Source organism: Lithobates pipiens, unplaced genomic scaffold (genome assembly GCF_037356315.1).
Source record: "Lithobates pipiens isolate NorthernLeopardFrog02 unplaced genomic scaffold, aLitPip1_a1.2 Scaffold_25, whole genome shotgun sequence".
NCBI lineage: Eukaryota > Metazoa > Chordata > Amphibia > Anura > Ranidae > Lithobates > Lithobates pipiens.
The window spans coordinates 220,246,119-220,271,488 of record NW_027507787.1 but is presented as its reverse complement, the minus strand read 5'-3'; the positions used below and the strand labels follow the sequence as shown (position 1 = coordinate 220,271,488).

The 25,370-nt window shown below is 40.8% G+C and overlaps 1 protein-coding gene across 1 annotated transcript in view; it reads right to left on the bottom strand.

Moving 5' to 3' along the window:
* INPP5A (inositol polyphosphate-5-phosphatase A) overlaps nucleotides 1-25,370 on the bottom strand; it is a 633,009-nt gene that overhangs the window by 115,642 nt on the left and 491,997 nt on the right. The window contains exon 10 of the mRNA XM_077453801.1: nucleotides 621-682. Within this exon, the coding sequence (XP_077309927.1) occupies nucleotides 621-682 (62 nt within the window). The remainder of the gene's footprint in view (nucleotides 1-620; nucleotides 683-25,370) is intronic.

The following is a 25,370-nucleotide window of genomic DNA, read 5'->3' as shown; positions in this document are numbered from 1 at the left end:
TGCTAGCAGCACAGATAACTGAATAAAGGAATTACCAGGGACAAGAAGGCAATAGAAATGCAGACAGCCTGAAGAAGAAACACTTGAGAACTTAAAAACCCAAATCTGATCAAAGAATCCAGTAATGAGATCAGACTTTTGCTCTACTTGTAAATTAATCACACAATTGAGATCTTAAGAGTCTGGGAAAATAGTTTCCTTTGCAATCAAAAGAAGAACAGAAGGGGTAAAACGCTAATGAATTAAAAGTCTGTTTGGGAAGCCAAGGAGGTTACTTTTGCTGCTTTGGAGTGTTACTGGAATAGAGGTTATATAGTAAACTAAAACAAATACCAGGTAACTCCTTGCTTTATTCATAAGAAATTTTCCTCAGTAACAAAATGTATTTACTCATTTAGCCAACTGCCTATGGTTTCTTTTTAAAAACTGAAGAATCAAAGAAGGACCAGAAGAGCTGGTCTTCTCCTCCCTGCTTTCCGACAGCATAATAGCAAGGGGCTGGTTAGCAAAATAACTCGATTAATGGCACCCCAAACTCAAGGCGTTTGCGGGCACCAGATTGCATTTTAACGCAGCACCATATAGTTTGGTGCGTTTTTCAAAAGCAGTCCACAAACTACTTTTTGTGTGATCTGGTGAGATTTATAGGTTAGGTTTTCTCTATCTACTGTCCATTGGAACACTACAAGAAAAAAAAAGAAAAAAGAAAAAAAAGAGAGAATAAGAATAGTGTGGTTAAAAAGTTATATGAAACACCTCTGTTACAATACATGTTTAAGGGCAAGAGGGTATAGTAAAAAAAAAAAAAAAAAAAAAAGAGAAGAATGGCCAGCCATTATGGGCATTAAGGGAATGAAGGGAATGAAGGGTAGGAGACTGAAAATGCCCAACGCAATAGCAGGGCTTGAGAAAATACGAACTAGGTATTTTTTCAGCTTTACTAAGCCCCTAGATAAATGGGTACTGTGGACAAAGGGTGACAGACCAAAAAACTAGACCTAAAGGGTGTTTTGATGTTTAAAAAATATTCAATGAGCGTTCAGAGAAGGAGGACAGATCAAGTACTATGGCTGGTTGTCTCATCATAGGAATGTGAATTAAGGACCGTACACATGGGCCAAATATCGGGCGGCATCAGCTGGTCCAATAGAAACATCCGGAATGCAGTAATTGTGGCGTGAACTGACCCTAAGAGAAGTACAGTAAGTAGATGAAAGAAAAGCCGTACTCCAATGTACACTCTTCTGGGCACTTTTATTACATTATCAGTGTTCTGGCTGCATTCATAAGATCCTTCAGAATCAGGAGCTGAGAGCTAATGGCGTGTGCGTATGCTGATGCTATTAGTGCCACAGCTTTTCTTTGTGAGAAAATGCCCCCCCTCCCTCTCTCATAAGAAAGGAATGCATGTAATGATATGTGAGAAGGTAAAACTACGAAAAAAAGCCAACTGCAAGAAATATTCTGATCTATGCACCCTGAAACTTATTGTAACCTTTTTCTTTTTGAAAGAAAAACTTGCATAGATGTTCCAGCTTGATTAAAATGATGATAAACAATGTAATCACAGTTTTTATGAATCTGTAAACCAAAGACATGCAGGTAGGTTAATTGGCTTCTGTCCAAAATTGGCCCTAGTATGAATGGGGACTGTGGATTGTGGGCTCCCTGAGGGTAGGGACCAATGTGAGTGTGTAATGTACAGGGATAGGGACAATTGTAGACACTCAGGTTGAACTGGATGGACTGGTGTCTTTGTTCAACCTTACTAACTATGAAACTATGAATCATGGTAACACAAATTAATTCCCATGGGTAACCTTTAATAAAAATGCCATGTTAAAGCCCAACTCCAGACCATTTTTTTTCTCTCCATGCAGTGGGGCTGTTCCTGCATTGCATGGGTCAACTGTTTGTTTGTTTTTTTGTAGGGGAGAGCATGAAGTTTATACTCACCTGATCCACTGATCCTATGGAAAACTGCGCTGCCCCACATTCCAGCAGTGAACTGTTCCTGTCTATGGAGCATGCTCTGAGTGTGCTGACATCTGGAACAGTCCATTTTCAAGACCGCTGGAGCGTCGTGGGGTGGCGCCAGACCAATCTTGTGAGGGGAGGATCGACGGATCAGGCAAGTACATCTCCACTGTCCTCTCCTCTAGAATAAAACAAGCAGTTAACCTGTGCAGTGCAAAATACAGCCCACCGCATGGGGCAAAAAAAAAAAAAACACACACATTTTGCCTGGAGTTCAGCTTTAAAGTTACAGTATTAAAGTCTATTTTTTTTTATTTTTTGTTTAAAAATAACAGACCCATTATACTTACCTGCTTTGTGAGGTAGTTTTGCACAGAGCAGCCCAGATCTTCCTCTTCCCCGGTCCCTCGCTGGCCCCTCCCGCCCCACCCCACAGCAAGCGGTTTGCTATGGGGCACATGAGCGGAGACCCTGCTCTGTGTGTCCAATCAGACACTGGGCCGCGACTAGGCCCTGCCCCCTCTCTCTCCTCACTGACCTTGATTGACAGCAGTGGGAGCCAATGCCGCCCTGCTGCTGTCTCAACCAATGAGGAGGCAGAGCCTCAGACAGAGTCTCTTGTGTAACATCGCTGGATCGAGATGGAGCCCAGGTAAGTATTAGGGAGGCTTAGGGGTACAGCTGCACACAGGTTTTTTCTATCTTAATGCATAGAATGCTTTAAAGCAGAGGTCCACCCTAAAGTGGACCTTCTGCTCATTGGAATCCTCCCCCCCTCCGGCGCCACAATTGGCACCTTTCAGGGGGGAGGGGGGGTGCAGGTACCTGTACAGTACAGGTATCTGCACCCACTTCCGGGATAGCTCTCTGCGGAAAGGGGCGTAGCTCTATGCCCCTTTCCGAAAGTCCCCCGCTGCCTGCTGGGAAACACACAGATCCCAGAGGCAGCGGGTCCATCCTTACTGCGCAGCGCGACTCGCGCATGCACAGTAGGGAACCGGGAAATGAAGCCGAAAGGCTCCACTTCCTGATTCCCATACCCAAGATGGCGGCGGCAGCACCTGAGAGACGATCGAGAGATCGGCTTCGGGTGACGACATCGCGGGCGCGCTGGGCGGGTAAGTGTCCTTATTTTAAAAGTCAGCAGCTGCTGTATTTGTAGCTGCTGGCTTTTAAAAAAGAAAAAAAAAAAAAAAAAAAAAACGGCGGAACTCCCGGCGGACTCCCGCTTTAAGATAAAAAAAAACCTTCCGACTTTAAATTCCACATGGTTCTACATTTGATATGAGCTAATTAGTCGTCCTTTGATATTAAAAACAGCGCACCTAAAAAGAGAAAATTTATTTTCCGATAATTTTTATTATTTTTCCAAAGAAAAGTATATGAAACATAGTGACGTTGACACATGAGTACAATTGTCTCCCTTATATAGAAAAAGGAAACATTATATAAAGAGGGAGGAAGAGCAAGTGCGAATTTTTCAACTTTGGTTAGATACAACATATAAATCAGCCTTATGTGACTTCAAATATTAGAACCAATGCATACAAAATCTGCAGGCAAATATGGTAAATGCAAGTGAGTAGGACTTTACTGTCCCATCAGTATGCATGAAATGTTATTGTCAATCTGAGACACAGCAAATAAGGCCCAGTTGGGTAAACTGGAAGAAATTTCCTGGAGAGGGATGCCCTCCATCTTCTTTTCCAGCTTCAAATCTTTGGCGCTACGTTACATGAGATGCCACGATGGATCGGAAGGCAACCCCTCCAGAAAAAAATAAAAAAAAAAGTGGTAAAAGACTAATGAGAAAATGTTTTTAGGTGGTAAAATGTTCTCCTTAAAAGGCAGTACCAGTATAAATGAATTGAGGGCACGAAATAGAAATTGTCACGCAAGTATTAGTTTGTGTGGTAGTGCTGACCAATTAGGGGCAGATATATCACAATTGGTTCAATTGCAATTGGTTCAGGCAAACTTTAGAATACAGGCTATTAGATACAGTGCCTTGCGAAAGTATTTGGCCCCCTTGAACTTTTCAACCTTTTGCCACATTTCCGGCTTCAAACAAAGATATAACATTTTAATTTTTTATGAAGAATCACCAACAAGTGGGACACAATTGTGAAGTGGAACGAAATCTATTGGATTTTTGAAACTTTTTTAACTAATAAAAAAAATGAAAAGTGGGGCGTGCTAAATTATTCGGCCCCCTTGCGTTAATACTTTGTAGAGCCACCTTTTGTTGCGATTACAGCTGCAAGTCGCTTGGGGTATGTGTCTATCAGTTTTGCACATCGAGATACTGAAATTCTTGCCCATTCAAGTTCAGTGAGGTTGGATGGAGAGCGTTTGTGAACAGCAGTTTTCAGCTCTTTCCACAGACTCTCGATTGGATTCAGGTCTGGACTTTGACTTGGCCATTCTAACACCTGGATACATTTATTTGTGAACCATTCCTTTGTAGATTTTGCTGTATGTTTGGGATCATTGTCTTGTTGGAAGATAAATCTCCGTCCCAGTTTCAGGTCTTTTGCAGACTCCAACAGGTTTTAATCCAGAATGGTCCTGTATTTGGCTGCATCCATCGTCCCCTCAATTTTAACCATCTTCCCTGTCCCTGCTGAAGAAAAGCAGGCCCAAACCATGATGCTGCCACCACCATGTTTGACAGTGGGGATGGTGTGTTGAGGGTGATGAGCTGTGTTGCTTTTACGCCAAACATATAGTTTTGCATTGTGGGCAAAAAGTTGGATTTTGGTTTCATCTGACCAGAGCACCTTCTTCCACATGTTTGGTGTGTCTCCCAGGTGGCTTGTGGCAAATTTTAGACGAGACTTTTTATGGATATCTTTGAGAAATGGCTTTCTTCTTGCCACTCTTCCATAAAGGCCAGATTTGTGCAGTGTACAACTGATTGTTGTCCTATGGACAGACTCTCCCACCTCAGCTGTAGTTCTCTGCAGTTCATCCAGAGTGATCATGGACCTCTTGGCTGCATCTCTGATCAGTCTTCTCCTTGTCTGAGCTGAAAGTTTAGAGGGACGGCCAGGTCTTGGTAGATTTGCAGTGGTCTGATACTCCTTCCATTTCAAAATGATCACTTGCACAGTGCTCCTTGGGATGTTTAAAGCTTGGGAAATCTTTTTGTATCCAAATCCAGCTTTAAACTTCTCCACAACAGTACTACGGACCTGCCTGGTGTGTTTCTTGGTCTTCATGATGCTCTCTGCGCTTTCAACAGAACCCTGAGACTATCACAGAGCAGGTGCATTTATACAGAGACTTGATTACACACAGGTGGATTCTATTTATCACCATCAGTCATTTAGGACAACATTGGATCATTCAGAGATCCTCGCTGAACTTTGGGAGTGAGTTTGCTGCACTAAAAGTAAAGGGGCCGAATAATTTTGCACGCACCACTCTTCAGTTTTTTATTTGCTAAAAAAGTTTAAAATATCCAATAGATTTCGTTCCACTTCACAATTGTGTCCCACTTGTTGGTGATTCTTCACAAAAAATAAAAATGTTATATCTTTATGTTTGAAGCCTGAAATGTGGCAAAAGGTTGAAAAGTTCAAGGGGGCCGAATACTTTCGCAAGGCACTGTTTATCTATGATGCGAGTGATTTGATGTAGTACCAGTTACCATCAGACTTATGCCGCGTACACACGATTGGATTTTCCAACAAATGTTGGATGTGAGCTTGTTGGCAGAAAGTCGGACCGTGTGTATGCTCCAAACATTTGTTGTTGGACTTTCCGCCAACAAATGTTGGCTAGCAGGTTCTCAAATTTTCCGCCAACAAATTTTTGTTGTCAGACTTTCCTATCACGTGTACACAAGTCCGTCGCACAAAAGTCCACGCATGCTTGGAATCAAGTACGAGCCGAAAGCGCAATGGAGCCATCACATGACTATAGAACCTCCTTTTTAGCAGCTCACCGTACATCTTGTATGTCACTACATTCGTAATTGTTGGCCAACATTTGTGTGACTGTGTTTATGCAAGACAAGTTGGAGCCAACAACCTCTGAACAAAATCACACGGTTTTGTTGTCAGAAAATCTGATCGTCTGTACGGGCCATAAGAGAAAGCGCTGTTATGCCACAATACTTAAAGTAGTTCTAAAGTTAACAACTTTTACCTAAGTGCATTCCTTACATTAATGTAAAAAAAAGTCCCACTGCTTATTGTGCCCCCCTCCCAACACTTACTTGAATCCTCTTCACAATCCCCAAGATGTCTACAGACGCACACAACCCGGCTGGAAAGTGTGCCCGCACGGGTGCCCCCACAGCACGCGGCTTGCTGAGGGGTCACCCACAGAAAGGAAGAAATAGCACGAGCAGGCAACTGGAAAAGAGGTGGTAAGCCACTGCTCTGTGCAATATCCTTGCATTTTTATTTTTTAATTTAAATAGAAAAAGATGTTAAGATTTAGTATCACTTTAATATAGCTCAGATGGATGACATAAGAACATTCTCTATAAAAATTAATTCTTAAGGCCCAAAAATATTTTGCTGCATTGGCCAACGATTTAAGAGTAAATAGGTTATAGATGCCAACATACTCATCGTGCCAAATCCACACATACTGTGAGGACAGCTACCACCTGCTGCCAGCCGTTTCAGGTTTTTTTGACCCGGCTGGCGCCATTTTCTGTTTCTCCACCACCAGATTGTTGGCACTTTTTAATCCAAGCAGTGTGGGTGGACTTTGCAGCCGCTGCCAGAATGTGTATCCACCGCCTCCATGTAAAGTAAACATTTTGGATGACTGGAAATCTCCGGAAGATCACGCAGTATTGTTATAATGTATTATGTTGTGACATCAGAAAAATAGGCAAGATGAAAACAAAGAGCTTGCTGGGTCATCTAGCTAACAGAACAAGCAAAGAAAAATTATAATATTGCTAGTAAATGGTTGTCTTTTTAGGACACTGCATTTTACCAGGTACACAAGTTATTAAAGGACAGAATAAGGTAATTTTTTTTAATTTTAATTTTTTGTACAAAAGACAGATACAACCTTCAAAAACGACCCCACATTGATCATACCAAGAGATTTTTTTACTATTCTCAGTCATGAAAACCAAGGACATGCAATTTGGTTTCTAAGGGCTTTTCCACAAGGAGCAGAGTTTGCTCCGATCAGCAGGGGATCTGTGAGCAGCTGATCGAAACCAACCGGGATGGATGTCACATGCGTGCTCTATCAGTATATGCAGAGTGGACACTGGCAGACTCTGTTGTGATCTATGAATGGCTAGTTGTAAACTGCCTTTTTTTATGGACCGTAGATAGGCGGATATAAAGAGACACGTAAATACATTTCATGCCAGCGAAACCCAGTAATCAAGAGCTCACTGTGCTGTATCAAGTAGCAACATGAAAGTAAATGAGTAAATAGATGCCCAACATGTCATGCTTTGAAATTGCGCACACTCGTGGAATGGCGACAAACTACGATACCTAAACATCTGCATAGGCGACATTAGATTTTTTTTTTTACGATTACCAGGTTAGTGTTACAGAGGAGGTCTAGTGCTAGAATTATTGCTCTCATTCTGATGATCGTGGCAATACCTCACGTGTGTGATCTGAACACTGTTTACATATGCAGGCGTGACTTGCACGTGCGTTTTCTTTGCTGCTCGAGCTTGCGGGGAAGGAATCGCTTACATTTTTTTTTTTTTTTTTTTTACATTGTCTTTTTTTTATCACTTTTATTGCTGTCACAAGGAATGTAAACATCCCTTGTGACACTAATAGGTGGTGACAGGTACTCTAAAAGACCCTAAAACCCTCCTTTGCACTTAAAAGTATTCAGATTGCCAAAAATGGCGATTCTGAATACTGTTTTTTTTTTTAAACGCCACCATTGGCATCTGCATAAACTGGAAGTGATGTCACTTCCGTGTTTGCATATAGAAGACTCGATCAAAGATGTTTCCGGCTTCTTTACAGTCTGGGACGGGAGGCCCGGGAAGAGCAGCGGGGGGGGGGGGGGGGGCGGGAAGCACTTATCCCCTTTGGGATAACAGCCTAACAGCTGCCAAGGAAAGTAGTTGGAAGAACTGACACAAGCTGGAGCAGACACTGGAGAAAGAGGTACAAAACAGGGATGTGAGAAATCGACATGTAGTGGGGCCAACACCACTAATGATATATATATTTATTTACCAGGATCCGAGCTTTACCAAGTGAACAGTGTGTGCAAGGGAAAAACCATCAGACTAGGTCAATTCTCAGAGGAGGTGTATGTCAATTTTTGTTATATTCATTCCTGGTGAGCAGCTGGCCAAGGGCTAACCACACAGATGTAAGGTGACAAAGTTTCAAACTCTTTTCAATAATACGCAGGATAGGAAAGATAATAATAAAAAACTATTAAGCCTACTAGAGAGGCTCATAAAACGCAAAATGACAATTAGGAAAATTATTTAAAAAGGAGTCTCGGCATACATAATGCAGTAAAAAAAAAAAAAAGGTAGCTTCATCCCAACAAAAGGAAAGGAGTTTTTTTGGGGAGGCTGGAGTGGACTAATAAAGACACAAGATAACAATCTTGGTATAAAAAGCTTTTTAAATTGTATTACAGAATTAAAATAAAATTACAATTTTAATTATTTCTGTAATAAAATTTTAAAAGTGTATTATACTAAGATTATTAGCAGCCTCCCCCAAAAAACTCCTTTCCGATTAAGTAAATTTATTAGTTTTGGACCAACACTGAAACTGAGCAACTACCCATGGCATGGGAGGCCAAACTTTATCCACTTACATACTAAACAGCCAGAAAGAATCATGTTCTCACAGCATAGGTAACAATGGTGCCAGTAGCTCTTTTATGACTGCTTCTATTAGCTACAGTAAAGCCAGGCTATTTGGGGTAAATGTTGAACCCTTATAGTTACATAGTAGGTGAGGCTGAAAAAAGACAAGTCCATCAAGTCCAACCTATGTGTGTGATTATATGTCAGTATTACATTGTATATCCCTGAATGTTGCGGTGGTTCAGGTGCTTATCTAACAGTTTCTTGAAACTATCGATGCTCCCAGGTGAGACCACCGGCTGTGGAAGGGAATTCCACATCCTTGCCGCTCTTACAGTAAAGAACCCTCTATGTAGTTTAAGGTTAAACCTCTTGTCTTCTAATTTTAATGAGTGGCCACGAGTCTTGTTAAACTCCCTTCTGCAAAAAAAATGTAATCCCTATTGTGGGGTCACTAGTATGGTATTTATAAATTGAAATCATATCCCCTCTCAAGCGTCTCTTCTCCAGAGAGAATAAGTTCAGTGCTCGCAACCTTTCCTCATAACTAATATCCTCCAGACCCTTTATTAGCTTTGTTCCCCTTCTTTGTACTCGCTCCATTTCCAGTGCATCCTTTGAGGACTGGTGCCCAGAACTGGACAGCATACTCCAGGTGCAGCCAGACCAGACTCTTGTAGAGCGGAAGAATTATATTATCTCTGGAATTTATGCATGGCAATATTCTGTTTGCTTTGTTAGCAGCAGCTTGGCATTGCATGCCATTGCTGAGCCTATTGTCTACTAGGACCCCCAGGTCCTTTTCATCCTAGATGCCAATTCCATTTAGCCATCATGGGTGATGGCCAAACCCAGCTGTCTGCAGTATCCTAGGCACACAGTAAAGAATGCACCTTACTTACTGCCCGATTCAGAGTTAAGCCCATCCCACCAAAACCATAACACTCCATCATTTCAACTCTGTGGTTCCTCCTGCCGACCTCCATGTCTCTATTTTGTCCTTCAGTGATTTCAGCAAGTTCAGTGACTTCAGTGCAGGGGTTTGCAGAGGGAACCACTGCTCGAGGCCAGGGGTACAATACTTCCGGAAAATTTCTGGTTCCGGCAGAGATTTTGAGGAACAATTTGGCAGCGTGCGCAGCAGAGATGTATTTACTTTCCTCTTTACAGGGAGCTCCATTTTAATTTTAGAAATAAAGTTGCTTTAAGCTTTCCAAACAAAGCTGATTTAAAAAGTTAGCATTTCATAGGAAATGTGTATGAATAAACAATTTTAGCTTATTTCTCCACCAACCCCTCTGCCAAATCAATTTATTTTCTAACCCAACAGTTTCTGCAATCATTTCTTATGAATGAGCTCAGTGAGTAGCAACTAATAGACCGAGACAGTCCTGTTTGTCCGGTCTTCTGGGCACAGGCTTACAACTCATTTGCAGTCACACATTGCAAAGTGCCTTTTACACGGTGCACTGCAAAATGTAAAATTACCAGTACAGATGTCAAATAACCTTTAAGGGCGAGGTTAGTCCCAGTGACATATGAGCCACGCTACATGGCACTTCCAAAATTCATTACCACTGTCATGGTTTTGCCAAAACAGATAATCAACCACGACCATCAATGACCTGCTCTTCCTTTGCAGGGAAAAATAGCAGAAAACAAAATTGATGTGTAATACTATATTAAGGCGGTATTAACCACTTGACTTCCAGAAGGTTTTATGTGTATATTTTTTGCTATTCAGAACTGCCCTACTTTAACTGGGAATTGCGCGGTCATGCAACACTGTGCCCAAATTTATATCACTTGTTCACACAAATATAGCTCGGTTATTTTTTATTATATAAAATAAAAAAATAAAAAAACAATATTACTTTGTTATCAAACATATCCAAGAAAACCTAATGTCTTCATAAATTTTGGCCAAAATATAATCTTCTATATGTCTTTGGTAAAAAGAATTGCCAATAAGTGTATATTAATTGGTTTGTGTGAATGTTATAGCGTCTACAAATGATGTTATATAAACTTGAATTTACGCAACTATAGTCACAATACTAATAATGGCAGTGACCAGTGACATATACTGTGGCGGACAATCTGGTGCCAACTGCCCCTCGCTGGGAGGTACACTAACATCCATAGTGATGCTAATACATTGATCAGTGATAATACAGTACTGCACTAATGACAAAGGTTGGGAAGGGGTTAACATCAAGGGGCAATTAAGGGGTTAACTGTGTACCTAATGCATGCAAAGTGTGGTGCTTTTACTCAAAGATCTAGCTGCCTTTTTCTCCCCTAAACTCAGACTTTTCACGGTTCGTGTACAGAGTTGTGTTTGTAGCTCTATGCTGTGATTGGTCACAGCCGATTAGCAGGTATAGAGCCAAAATCATTGTCTGAAACCTGCTGACTAACTCAGCAGGGGGCACGCGAAAACAAGCGGAGATGTATGGGTACTTTGCCTAGCCTGTAGCTGCTGCCCATCCACAGTAAATGCGGTTAAAGTGAAATTCCACCCATTTAAAAGTCAGCAGCTACAAAAAGTGTAGCCGCTGACTTTTAATAATCAGACACTCACCTGTCCTGCGGTCCAGCGATGCCCCACTCCTCTTCTCTGCCACTCCTCTCTGCGGTGCCGGCATTCTAACTGTGGGCACCCGGCTGTGGCTTCACAGCTAGGTGCGAGCCGCGTTGCGTGCTGTGAATGGCCAGGCAATCTTCTGGGACCTGTGACGTGTCCCAAAAGATTGCAGGGAGGGGGAGAGAGGTGATCTTCCGTCCGGCGCTGTGGAGCCAGGGGAGGAAGTGGAAGCTGGGTGCCTGTAAAAACAGGGTAACCGTGCTCTTCCCCCCTCACCCCCCCAAAAAAATTACATGCCGAATGTGGTCTGTCAGGGGGTCCATTTTCGGGTGGAACTCCACTTTAAACACAAAAACGAATATATTGCAGCTTGCCAAATACTTAGATATAGTAGTTGCATTCATTTTCTTTCTTTCGTTTTATTTGTTTAGACTTTTTTCCCCCTTTATTTTTACCTATTCATCCTGACAGTAAGTAGTATCTTTCATGCTATCTAGCAAAAGTGGCAGTTAGAGGCTTGAGCCAAACCATTTCATACTGACAGTAGTATGCAAAAAACTCATCTCAAAGTCCGTCCAAGTGCAGTAAAATCCTCTTTTGTCCAAATATCATGCTCGCCGTTTAAATGCTGATTTGTAGTGGAAAACTGCTCCCTCAAACAGTTGAAAAGGTAAGGTGAAGGTCTCTACTGGCCAGATGTAGTTGACCCTCAATGCCATATGAGAGGTCAAATGAGCGTGTGCTGTCTCTATGACCAAAGGATCCGTGAAAAAGCTCCATCCATAGTCTCTTTGTTGCGGTCCGTGTTCCAAGGATGAACCTCGTAGCAATCAAAAAGAAAAAAACGGGCTCCGCATAAAGTGTAGGCTTTTTATTTAAAACTTGGTAAAAAAACAAATAGGGTTCCAAAGCAGGGTCTAGAAGCTTCTGATGACGTCATTTTTTATTATGAAACGCGACGTTGGGATGCACGGGGCGGCGTACAGGGCTCTAGGTGAATTCAGGACAACATACCCGAGCCTTTTTAACCACTGTTATGGTATTTTGATGACCATGATAAAGTGTAGGCTCTTTTTTTAAAACTTGGTTAAAAAAACAAATGGGAGTTCCACAGCCGCAATAGGGGGTCAGACCCTTCCTGTATAAAGCGTACATTCATCAAAATACCGTAACAGTGGCTAAAAAGGCTCCGGTATGTTGTCCTGAATTCACCTAGAGCCCCGTGCGTCCCAACGACGCGTTTCGTCATCATCAAAAAGGACATCATCAGAAGCTTCTAGACCCTTATTCCTGCTGTGGGACCCTATTTGTTTTTTAACCAAGTTTTAAATAAAGAGCCTACACTTTATCACGCCATGTGGAGCCTGTTAGTTTTTTTTAGCTACGAGGTTCATCCTTGGAATGCAGACCGCAACAAGTAGACTATGGTTGGAAAGGTTTCACTGAACCTTTGGTCATAGAGACTGCACACGTTCATTTGACCTCTCTCATCTTTTGCATTGAAGGTCAACTACATTTGGTGAGTAGGGACCTTCACCTTACCTTTTCTAGTTTTTGAGGGAGAAGTTTTTCATTAAAATTCAACATTGTGTGGGATTTAAACGGAGAGCACGATTTTTGGACATAAGGAATCAAAGATTTCATTCCGTTTCACTGCACTTGAACTTATCGTATATATATGGGTCACAAATTTATATTATTGTGTTACCAATGTATATTTTATATTACTGTGTGTGTGTGTGTGTCTATTGTGATTGCACTTAGTCAATTGAGTTATTTTGTTGCCACTCATCATTAGCAAGCGCCGTTTGTCTGTTGGCATTTCGATTCTCGTGACACCGCCATTCATCATCAATCACTAGTTTATGATTTGAAACAGCTGCCGCACTTAACAATTTAATTACACTTTAGTCACTATTCCAGGCACGAGTATTTATCACAAACAACCAATTATATACATGCTAGAAAGTCTATAAGTCTGTTCAGCCAGTCTTGTGATTCACATGCCTCAATGTGCATAAAAGGCAAGTGAAAACGCTATTACTTGGTGCAGCAGAGCAACTTCTAATTAAAAGGTATCAAAAGAGCAGCAGTGAACAATGAAGTAAGCTTCCGTCAATCTAAATTGTGAGCAGAGATAATATTACTAACATGTTGAAAGAAGGTGGTTTTCCCCAGCATGTTTGATATTTCATCTCTGCTGACCATTCAGTCAATCATTCACCATCATTGGAATGAATATCATCTAAAAAAAAAAAAAATCTAGTATAAGCACAAGTAAAATGTCTAATCAGAAATAAGCAATGGTTTTATCATAAATGATTCAAATAGAATAAAAATTACTACTCATCCTTGATCACTTCAACAGGAAATATATGGACATCCAATTGGGAAGAAAACAGCCCGACCTTTACATTATTGTATCTTAACCACTATTTTTTTTGCTAGAACCACTATTTTTTTTGCTAGAATATTACTCAGAACCCAAAAAGAGATATATATATATATATATATATATAGATATATATATATATATATATATATATATATATTTTTTTTTTTTTTTAGCACACCCTAGGGAACAACATGGTGGTCGTTGCAACTTTTATGCAATACGGTATTTTGTGCAGCAATTTTTCAAATGCGTTGTTTTTGGAAAAAAAAAGAAAAGAAAAACACACACTAGTGAGCATGATTTTTTTTTGTGTTTGTATAAGATGTTAGGCCGAGTAAACTGGTACCCAACATGTCATGTAAAATTGTGCACGCTTGTGGAATGGCGCCAAACTTCGGTAATGAAAAATCTCCATAGGCGAAAAATCTCTACAGGTTACCCGTTTAGAGTTAGAGGAGGTATTGGGATAAAATTATTGCTCTTGCGCTAATGTTCGCGGTGATACCTCACACGTGTGGTTTGAACGTTGTTTACATATGTGGGCGCGACGTACCTATGCGTTCCCTTACGCGTGCGAGCATACGGGGGATGGGAGCGCTTTAAATTATTTTGTTATTGTTTATTTTCCTTTTATTTTTTATGACTTTTAAAGAGGACCTGTCATGCCCTACTCCTATTACAAGGAATGCAAACATCACTTGTAATAGGAGTAGGGCATGACAGGTCCTCTTTATAGCGAGATCTAGGGTCTTTAAGTCACCAGATCTGACCTCTAGGCTGGAAAGCCCGAAGTAAAAATAAATAAAATCAATCAAAATATCAGCTTCCCAGCCAAAGAAAAGGCAGTTTAGCCTAGGCTGGATGTGATGTCATAACGTCGCCCCTGGGCCTCTGGAGGTCATAGAGATAGCTGGGGACCAGCTGGTCCACGGTATTCTCTATGGTAAATGGCCACTGCCAGCCGATTCATCCTCCCTACAGTGCAAGGTTTTAGCCTTTATCATCTTGGCTAACGAGAGGGCCATTTAAGGCATTTTTCAGGTCAACAGACATGTACTAAGGCAATATATATATATATATATATATATATATATATATATATATATATAGAGGCAAGTATCAGTAAGGCAGTGGCGGCACATCCATAGAGGGCGCCTGGGCTCCGCCCCCCTATCCATTTTTCCGGCCCCCTGATCTACATACAGGGATGATGGACCATGGATTTCAATGGACGTGATTAAAGCCAGAGGCTCTAATAGGCTTCAAAAATGGTGGGTTCGGGGAGCAGAGCTTTGCGCTCTGAGCCCACCCAGTTATGTGACAAAAGTGAATGAATATTCGCTGTTCTCACACTAATCCTCCTCCTGGCCAATCGGGAAGAGGGTTACGAGACCTGTTTCCCAAATGGCCAAAACACCAGGCTATCCTATTGGATGCCTAAGAGGAGGAGGAGGAGGAGAGCGGTGAGCACCACCGAAGGAGAAGACCCGCTGACCCACCAGCTGCCATTGACTCGCAGTGGCACTCCCCGGCTTGGACAGGGGAGGGGAGATCAGAGTGAGAAGGTTAGGAGCCAGTCCGTCTCGCGGGCGAATTAACCGTGTTTCCCCGGGGAGGGGGGGTGGACCGACTCCTTTCCTGTCGTGGGGTAGGTGGCGCCCCCCTCCCCCGACTTATTGAGCACCAGCCGCCACTGCTATAAGGTAAGTTTTTAACATGAGTAGGTAAAAATGGACTAGGGCCTTATCTGAAAGAATACAGGAAAAAAACATTAGACACATATCGGGGTACGAAGCCCCATATCCTACCATGATGGGCTATAAACGGCCACAGAGTGGAAACATAAAAGATAAAATTACCAACTTTTATTGTGCTTTTATCTTTTTTTTATTTTTACAATAAAAGTTGATAATTTTATCTATAGGGTCTCCTCTGTGGCCGTTATAGTCCGTTATTGTAGGATATGGGGGTTCTTAACCTGATTTTTGCCTAATATTTTTTTAACGTTTTTAACATATCGAGGATCGTATCAATTAGGAACCACCGATTTACATCATCCACAGGCTTCCACGTGCCTTATATGAACAGCAAGTATAAAACATAGAAACCATAAGCTAAGCCCCTTTCACACTTGTCAATTTGGAATTGCTGTAAATCTGCCCACTATTTCCAAATCATGTGGCAATCAGAGCAAAATGCTCAACGTATGTTTGAGAGTTAAGCCTCCTAAAGAGCACCCCAAATGACTTGCAGTGGTTGAGCACTACAGAATCACGCTGTAATCACAGTAAAATCACGTGCAGCCATATACAAAGGAATATAAATCAATAAAAATTGATTATTGTTGTGATAGATTGCCCTAAATGATATGGTACAATGGGGCAAAAAAGTATTTATTCAGCCACCAATTGTGCAAGTTCTCCCACTTAAAAAGATGAGAGGCCTGTAATTGTCATCATAGGTATAGCTCAACTATGAGAGACAAAATGTGGAAACAAATCCAGACAATCACATTGTCTGATTTTTGAAAGAATTTATTTGCAAATTATGGTTGAAAATAAGTATTTGGTCAATATCAAAAGTTCATCTCAATACTTTGTTATATATCCTTTGCTGGCAATGACAGAGGTCAAACGTTTTCTGTAAGTCTTCACAAGGTTGTCACACACTGTTGCTGGTATGTTGGCCTCCATGTCCTCCATGCAGATCTCCTCTAGAGCAGTGATGTTTTGGGGCTGTCGCCGGGCAACACGGACTTTCAACTCCCTCCAAAGGTTTTCTATGGGGTTGAGATCTGGAGACTGGCTGGGCCACTCCAGGACATTGAAATGATTCTTACGAAGCCACTATATTTTCGGAGGCATAGAAAGCACTTTTTGGTTAAGTTCTATTGGCAGATAGCATATCTAATTTTTATTTTTTTGAATGCACAATAAAATTGACTAGAATAATACTATATTATATTAATACTATATTAGTATATAGTATAATAATACTTGGCTATGTGTTTTACTTCGAATGACAGTTTGGGAGTAGGCAGTTACATTTTAAAAAATACAATGTTAAATTAACAAGGAACATCAACATAGTTGTATTTTTGTTCTTAAAAATTACGGAATAATGGTGTTGTGGCAACTTGACCAAATAAATAAAACAAAAAAACAAAACATATTCTTGATATCACTAGGAAAAAAAAAAGGCCTTTGAAAATTAGTTTTCAATAACTCCATCAGTAATTTCGTGTTAGTAGAAGTTTGGCGTGTGTTGATTGGCGCTTTTCAGTTCGTGCTTTTCAGTTAGTTTCTACATGGCTGTTCGTCAACCAGCCATGTTGCGGAATCAGAGGAGATAACGTGTTATTTATTATTGGCCTTGGAGTTATTGCTTTGACATAATTTTTTGGTTGAATAATGATTTGATTTGGTATATTTTCTATATTTTTGGATGCATAGAATGCACTTTTTGGTTACGTTCTATTGGCAGATAGCATGTCTAATTTTGTTTTTGTTTTAACGCACAATAAAAAAAAAATTGTGGAGAATACTACTTGGCTATGTGTTCTACTTCAATTGACAGTTTGGGAGTAGGCAGTTACATTTTAAAAAATACAATGTAAAATTGACAAAGGACACCAACATAGTTGTATCTTTGATCTTAAAAACTACAGTATAATGGTTTTGTGGTAACTTGCCAAAATAAACAAAAAAAACACACACAAAAAAAAAGCATAATATTCTCGATATCACTAGATACAAAAAAGCCTTTGCAAATTCATTTGCAATAACTCCATCAGTATCACCAGCAAAGCAGCTTCATTATTATCCCATTAAAGAAGAAGAGAATTGTGCACTGCATTTGGAGATTCCATAATAGCTGCATCATGAATGTTAATTCTCCATTAAGAACGCTAGTTTACAAGACCGACGGCTTCTGCTTTTGGGCCTGTGTACTTTGAACTTTTGTCCAACGGACTTGTGTACACAGGCTCAGAAAATCCACAACCACACATTTGTTGGTGAAAAATTTGAAGACATGCTAGCCAACATTTGTTCGACAACAAAAAGTCTGATGGAGCGTACACACGGTCGGATTTTCCACCAACAGCCTGTCATTCAAAGTTTCCCGTCAGAAAATCCGATTGTCTGTACGGGGCTTAAAAGTCCTGTTTGAATATCTGTTCAGGGTAATTTTTGCTTTAATATCCTCAGAACATTCAGGAACATTCAGAAAGAAAAACAAATGCTAATCGAGAGACTGAAACAATTTGTCAGGAACAAGCAGCAGAACCTCCAACAAAGCGCAAAGTGTCTATCATTTAGATTTAGTTGCATCCAAAATTTTCTAAATGCTAAAAAGCAATTGACATCTGGTAAAACAAACGTTGCATCAGCTACTCATCCTGGTAACGGGACCTGCTGTGTATCTGCATTAATGACATTTTAACCAGTACATGATTGGTTAAAACAATTGCCAGCTCCCATTAACATCTGCGACCAGCCCCCAGACCCATTCTCCTGATATAGCTTTACGTGCTGTTAAATTCATCTGTCATTTGATTGAATGCCAATAGGCCACAAATCTCTGCACACCTCCCGGAGTGACTGGTGACAGAGGCATTCTGTTTTACCATTAGGAAAACATTTGTGTGCTCCTCTGTTTAGCTATACATGCTATTTTAACTCATCTGACTCGCTATTATTCCCAGGCCGGGAGGACAAATTGCTCACATTGACTTCTTTTCAGAGGCAGCCCAGCGCACAAAAAATTGTCACTGAGCAGAAACACAAGAAACAGAGGCATAAAAATTCATCACTTTGGCCTCTTGACCTCTTGCCACTGAGTTTGGCACACCCTGCCTTGAAAGGCCGAAAAAAAAAAAACACACCATGTTGCACCCGGGGAAAGCTAGGCAGACTGACCGAGAGAAAGTACAGACAAGGAAATATCTTGGACACACGAAAAGCCTACCAGATGCTTCATTGTCATGCTCAGAGAAGCAGCTCTGGAAATAGAGGGTGACCAGCCACATGGTACACTGGGTGGAATAAGTAAGGCCATTGTTTCAGTGCAGCTCTGTCACTTTTTTGACTGCAGGACAAAGACGTGTAAAGGCAAGATTTAATCCTAACTTTTTTTTTTTCCTAGTCAGCAGATTAAAACCAAACCCGCCAGATGTCCACAAGACTGTTTAACATACTGGGAGCAGTTTTAATGCCCCTAGAAATAAAGTCGGCATCTTCATTCTCCTCTATATATATATATGCCCATATTTGCTCCTCAAAGCCAACTAGGCACATGACAGGGGAAGTGCTATTCATTAGACAGCACAGAAATAAAACTAAACATGGTAATGTTATTCTACTTCACGCATATTTCTTTTACCTGGCGTCATGAAAACTCAAGCCTCACTAACAGGCAGGGCTGCTCTAAAATGCAAATTGGCACAGATTGAAATCAGTTTAAAAAGTCCAAGTTATTTCTACATCGAATTAGGCTATAAAGCAATATTGAATGAATACATTTTTATTATACAATAAAAAGAGAATAAAAAAATAAATAAATAAAATAAAAAGGGCGGTACATATAGCACTTTAACAATAGCAACAACCATGTCCTTTAAAAGGTTCAACTATAATTTATAACACACTTTTTTTTATCCTTGCATAATTAAAAAACAAAAAAAAAACTAATTAGGTTTACCCTCAAGCCCACATTTTCCCCACTAAAAAGTGCACACAAAATGATATAAAAAGAAAAAAAAAAAAAAAAAAAAAAAAAAAAAAAAAAAGGGGGGGGGGGGTTTAGAAGTTAAAATGTAACTTCTATTTAAATTTAAAATACATTTTAACAATTAAAATATTGAAGAATACATCTTTACTATACAGTAGAGAAAAAAAGAAAAGAAAAAAAGGGTGGTACATGTGGCACTTTAATGGCAATAAATGTGTCCTTTAAAAGACTCAACTATGCCAATCAAAAATATAGTTTACAACACACCTTTTTTATCCTTGTATAATATATATATATATATATATATATATATATATATATATATATATATATATATATATATATATATATATTAATTACACACACACATATACACCCCTCAAGCCCACATTTTCCCCACTAAAGGGGACACCCAAAATTATATAAAAAAGGAAACCAAAAAAAAGGGGGGGGGGGTTTAGAAGTTAAAATTGCATCCTACAGAGCGCGTCAGCCAAATATGACAAGAAAAAGAATAGGTTTTATCTCCCAGTATTGACTATTCCTAGAGAGCAGCCATATGTGATTTTCAAAAGCGTAATATCAATTTCTATTCCCTATAGGGCACAACAGCAAAGGAAAATCAAGGAATTCTATCCAGGGTGCCCATAATTCTCTGAACTTGGGGTGGTTTTCATTCGCTATGGCGAGGTTTCATTTTACTCACTAAAACTTTAGGGACATGGTAAAAAGAAAATGTTTAATGAATATCACAGTTTTGGGCATAACACTTTTCTGGTGTCACCTTGCAAGTCTTTAAAAGAAATATCTGAGGTGGATGATGAGAAGCTGAAATGCAGTAATCCTATAATGTCTGATTGAATAGCATTTAATGCACTTGCTGCAGATCTTTGGCACAAAGTATGTGCTTTGCCTCTTCCGTCCTCTATGTGTTTAGGAAAGACTGCCATGTACCAGTGAGATTTAACCTTCTCCGTCTGTCAGCCAATTAAAAGAAAAGTAGAACCAAGGTCTTGGGTCAAAAGAATAGACTTTTGCAGGTAAATGAGTTTCCCTGCACTACAGTCATTAGGCTTTACCTAGATGTACAAGGCTAAATTAAACCCGTTCCTCAGATAATATCTTAAAGCTGGGGCATTCACCAACCAAGGATAAGGCTGAAGGGTGAATAAAAGCCTGTACCTGTTTGAAAAAGCATATCAGAAGTCAGTAACACAGAAATAGGGGTTGCAAGGTTCTTAATTACAATTAAGCCCCTGCTCCTGGAAGCTTGCATGACTACCTTTTGCCAAGTCTGTTGTCTGCCTTAAAAATGAAAATTGGCTACACAATGCTCTGGGGCAGGAGTCTCCAAACTTTCTAAACAAAGGGCCAGTTTACTGTCCTTTAGACTTCAAAGGGGGCTGGACTGTGACCAGTGGAAGGAAACAATGCCCCATCATTGGTATTAATGGGGGGGGGGGGGGTGGTAATAGTGCCCCACCACTGGTTTTAGTGGGAGAAATAGTGCCCTGTTTTTGGTGTCAGTGAAAAGAATAGTGCCCCATCATTGGTTTCAGGTGAAGGAACAATATGCTTATGTTGGTAAAAGGAATTACGAACCATCATTGGTGTCAGTGGGAGGAATAGTATTGTACCTTGTATCATTGTATCAGTGGGAGGAATAGTGCCCCAAGGGCCGGATATGGGCAAGCAAAAGAGCCACATCTGGAAACCACTGCTCTAGGGGATCATGATGTGAGATCACATGATGAGCACAGGAGATACTGGTAAGCTTGGATTGAAGGTGCCAATACTTGCTCACCCTGTATGCTGTCCATTAGCTGAGAGGTTCCGTTCACAGGCACAGTAATTTGTGAGATGGAGCCAGCCACCCTCTTGAGCAAGTGTGATGTATAAAATGCGAGAACCTTCTATTATATACAACGTGAACACAAAATTTAACATAAGTCTTATGAATCAAGTCTCCAATGCAGATTTTAGTTACTCATTTCACTGCACATTCTGTAATATTATCAAATTTAACCACTTACGGACCGCTGCACGCCAATATACGTCCTCACTTTGAAGAATGATATTGTTGTTATGACAGCAGCTAGCTGCCATTACCCTGGTATCCTCTTCTTCGGCTGGCAGTCCGCTTTCCAATAAGAGTGGTCTCAGAGGTGGATTTGCCACAAGATCTTTTGACGGCAGGAGAGGGGCCTCCCTCTGCGCTCTGGTAATCCCAGGTACATTCGTTCTGGGGGCTGGTATTCATTGGCACAGATCACTTAGTAACTGCAAAGTTTACAGCACTAATAAGCCATCCTAATATTTAAAGTGGTTCTAAAGCATAAACTTTTTTTACCTTAATTCATTCCTTGCATTAAGGTAAAGAATGTTTGGGCATTAGCATCCCCCCCACACCCACCTTCCCTTTTATTTACCTGAGCCCTCATTCAATCCAGCTCTGTGCATGTCTGCAGCTTTTCTCTCTCCTCACTTCTGGGTCTCGCTGGCTTTGCTGGGGCACTGGGGTCCATTGGCTCTCAGTGTTGTCAATCAAAGCCAGTGACCAGGGAGCAGGGGCAAGGCGAGTGTGGGATGGAGCATGCACGAGCGCCCCCATGGGAAGCTGCTTCCCATGTGGGCACTGGACAGACAGAAGGGGCCAGGAGCGACGGCGGGGGGCCTCGAGAAGAGGAGGTTTGCAGCCACTCTGTGAATTTTTAATTCAATATAAAAGGAGAAGTCCAGCCTGAACTTGTTCGGCTGGGCTTCTCCTACGGATCACAGGAGTGCAATGCGTTTTGCACTCCTGTGACCCGTTTTCAGTGGAGAGCGGTCTGAAGTCCACTCTCTGCTAACGTCACAGATTAGTCCAGGCACCGCGGCATCCCGACTTGGGAAGTCTGGATCCACCAGGTACCCGGACTGATGGCCAGGATAAGACGGCCGCTCCCCCACCCCTGCACAGCTCAGCGCTCCAATGAGCGTGGAGGAATAGAGCAGGAGAACTGCTGACAGGAAGCAGCTCTCCACTCGGGGAGGTGAGAGAACTGTGCCATCATGGTATTCGATCGTTCAGTTCTCAGTGCGGAGGCCAGATGCAGCATAGGTGCGATGCTACATCTACCCAAGTATGAATATATGTGAAAAAAATTCCCATACTTCTTTTAAGTACAGTGTTGCATGACCGCGCAATCATCCGTTAAAATAACGCAGTGCCATATAGCCAAAAAATGGCCTGCTCATGGAGAGGTAAATCTTCAAGAGGGGATGTTTTTCCCTATAAAGAGAGTTCTGCTAGTCCATTACATTTAAAGGCCTGCACTTCACTTCATGTCTAAAAATGAAGCATAGCAAATAGGATTGCACCGATACTAGTGTAGCACTGGTATCCTTGTCTACTAATGTGTATTAGTAATTACAATAAAAGTCTATGGACGGTTTTATAGCTTAGTGTTTGGCGCCATCTAGCGGCCAATTACTGAAAATTAACTTAAATGATTTTTGCTTTCCAAGCATTGAACTATTTACAGGAAGTGACTTATTTACATTTGGGAGTTGACCCTCTTACCCAGGATGCTGGGTGACCTACCCATGGACACCCTTTCTTGCACTGCATGCTGGGTAGGACATAAAAGGACCCCGAGCGGCCATCTTAGGCCTCTTGGAAACGTGTGCCCTGCCTGTGAGGACTTGTGCGGAGGCCTCCCGGAGGAAGCAGTCTGTTGCCTTTGCGAGTGCAACCCTGCTCGGTTGTGTGAGTGATCTGAAGTGCCAGAGACACAGTGATCGGATTGAGAGGATCCAGAGACTCGTTCGAGCATCAGAAGGCCAGGTCCACCTATCGGAATAGAACAGAGTGGCGGAGCCGGCTGGCGCAGAAGCAAGCTGCACATACTGGACCAAAGTTACCATATCGAGCTTCCGATCCAGTTGGTGAGCAGGTTGCGACCCACAGTTTTCTAAACTTTGCACCTAGTCAGACTTATATACAGGCCTCGCTGGGATACTACTGGAAGTCTCACGGAGGAGGAGTATAGCAACCGACACTAGGCAGGCATAAGGCCTACTTCCTATCACATCTCAAGCATTGTGCTATATTTACTGAGGCAATACTGGGCTCATCCTTAAATCAACTTTAACTGCTTTAACCTTGGATTACAAATTATAAAGAATAATCATTGCTAGAGAAGATCAGAAGACTAAAGACTGAGTACTTTAAATGAGATCTCACACATAGCAATAAAAGTAGGGGGAGCTCCCATAATTATATATATTTATTAACGGTTTTTATAAAAATTCATTGTCCTGTCATTCTATGTTGGGGTGACAGTACAATTGCTGTAATCACCTATTTACAAATGTATATAATAAAATAAACTTTGGTTAAGTACCTCGTTGTGTGGAGTATTGCTTTCTCCTAGCAGGTGGAGCCAGTGGATCCTGAGAGGACAATACAGGTATATTGTGATATATTATATTGTACTGTATTGTACCACAACTGTGTCAAGGGGACTGAAGGAAGTTGGTAGGGTTTTGTTACTGGAGTGCAGGCCCAAATCAAACCAGCAGCTCCTTCGGGGGTCAGTGCTACACTAGTATCGGTGCTGATGCTGAGTATTTGCACAAGTATCGGTACTCATGCAAATGTACCAATACCTGAAACTAATACTTTCAGGCTCGCTTCTTCGAGCTGTCAGTGGGGATGAACAAATGTTCCTCTGTTTAACCCCTTATTAACCCTTAATTTACTCTAATCAGCCTTAACTCCCTATTCTCCTCCATTTATTATTTTCCTGCTTTTTTGTTCACTCCTATTTTCTAAACGATAATTAAAACTTTTTTTGCTCACACATGTATATTAACATATATTTACACATTTCACATTAAAAAAAGCGCAAAAATTAAAAAACTATTTATTTAATTTGTAAATGACTTTTCAATGCTTTGTACCATTGCTGACAGCTGAAGTGTAAACAAAACAGTTGCGGTAAGTATAGGTTAATGGTACCGGCGAGTACTAAAAAGAAAGTATCGGTACCCGTAAAAAACAAAAACAAAAATGGTATTGATGCATCCCTAATAGAAAAGCTCACTTATGGATACTCCTTTAAAGTGTATGGTATAAGCTGTAAGCACAATCTCTTTGAAAAACAGTACTCTCTCTGGGTAGCATATCCAGCATTCGTTTATTGAGGATACTTATTGCTGTTCCAGAGTCAGGAGACGAAGCAACTAAACATTTTTTTAAGCATTTTAAAAAATTCCACTAAAACAGTCAAAGTAACTTTACAATAGTGGCTTAAATGGGTACTCATACAAAAATGCATGGAAATTTAGCTTAGCAATGTCAATAGTCTTAAGTGTAAATAAAATATATGCTTTGTTAAATTAGCTACTTGACAGAAACAGAGCCGAGATCTTTTGCTTTGTTAATCTTTTCCAATAGTCCCAAATGAACTGCCCATTCCAGTACTTCAAATAAACTGGAAAGCTATCCCTTATTTAATGGAAAGGGATTACTAAAACTAAAAATTATGTACTCATACTGTAATAGTATGATTAATTCTGCTATTAAAGAATTAAAAAGAGCCATTAAGAACAATAAAAAGGTATCCCGTTTTCACGAAAAATAACTTTTTCCGCAAGCGAAAGATGACGAGGTTGCTTTGCAGAAGTTAAATGCTTTTTTAGCTGGGTGGCCTACAAATATACTGTCTTACCAATTTTCCATGCCCCACCCTCTAAATGTGACCCTGTATCCAAAGCTTTTATTTGTCTGACAACTTGAAGCAGGAAAACATGTAGTCCCTCTGATAGCATGAAATCAGCAACAAAGCCAGGACAACAAAGAATGCGGCAGGACCGATTACAGCTTCCAGCAGATGCTCTGTATTGCCCCAAAC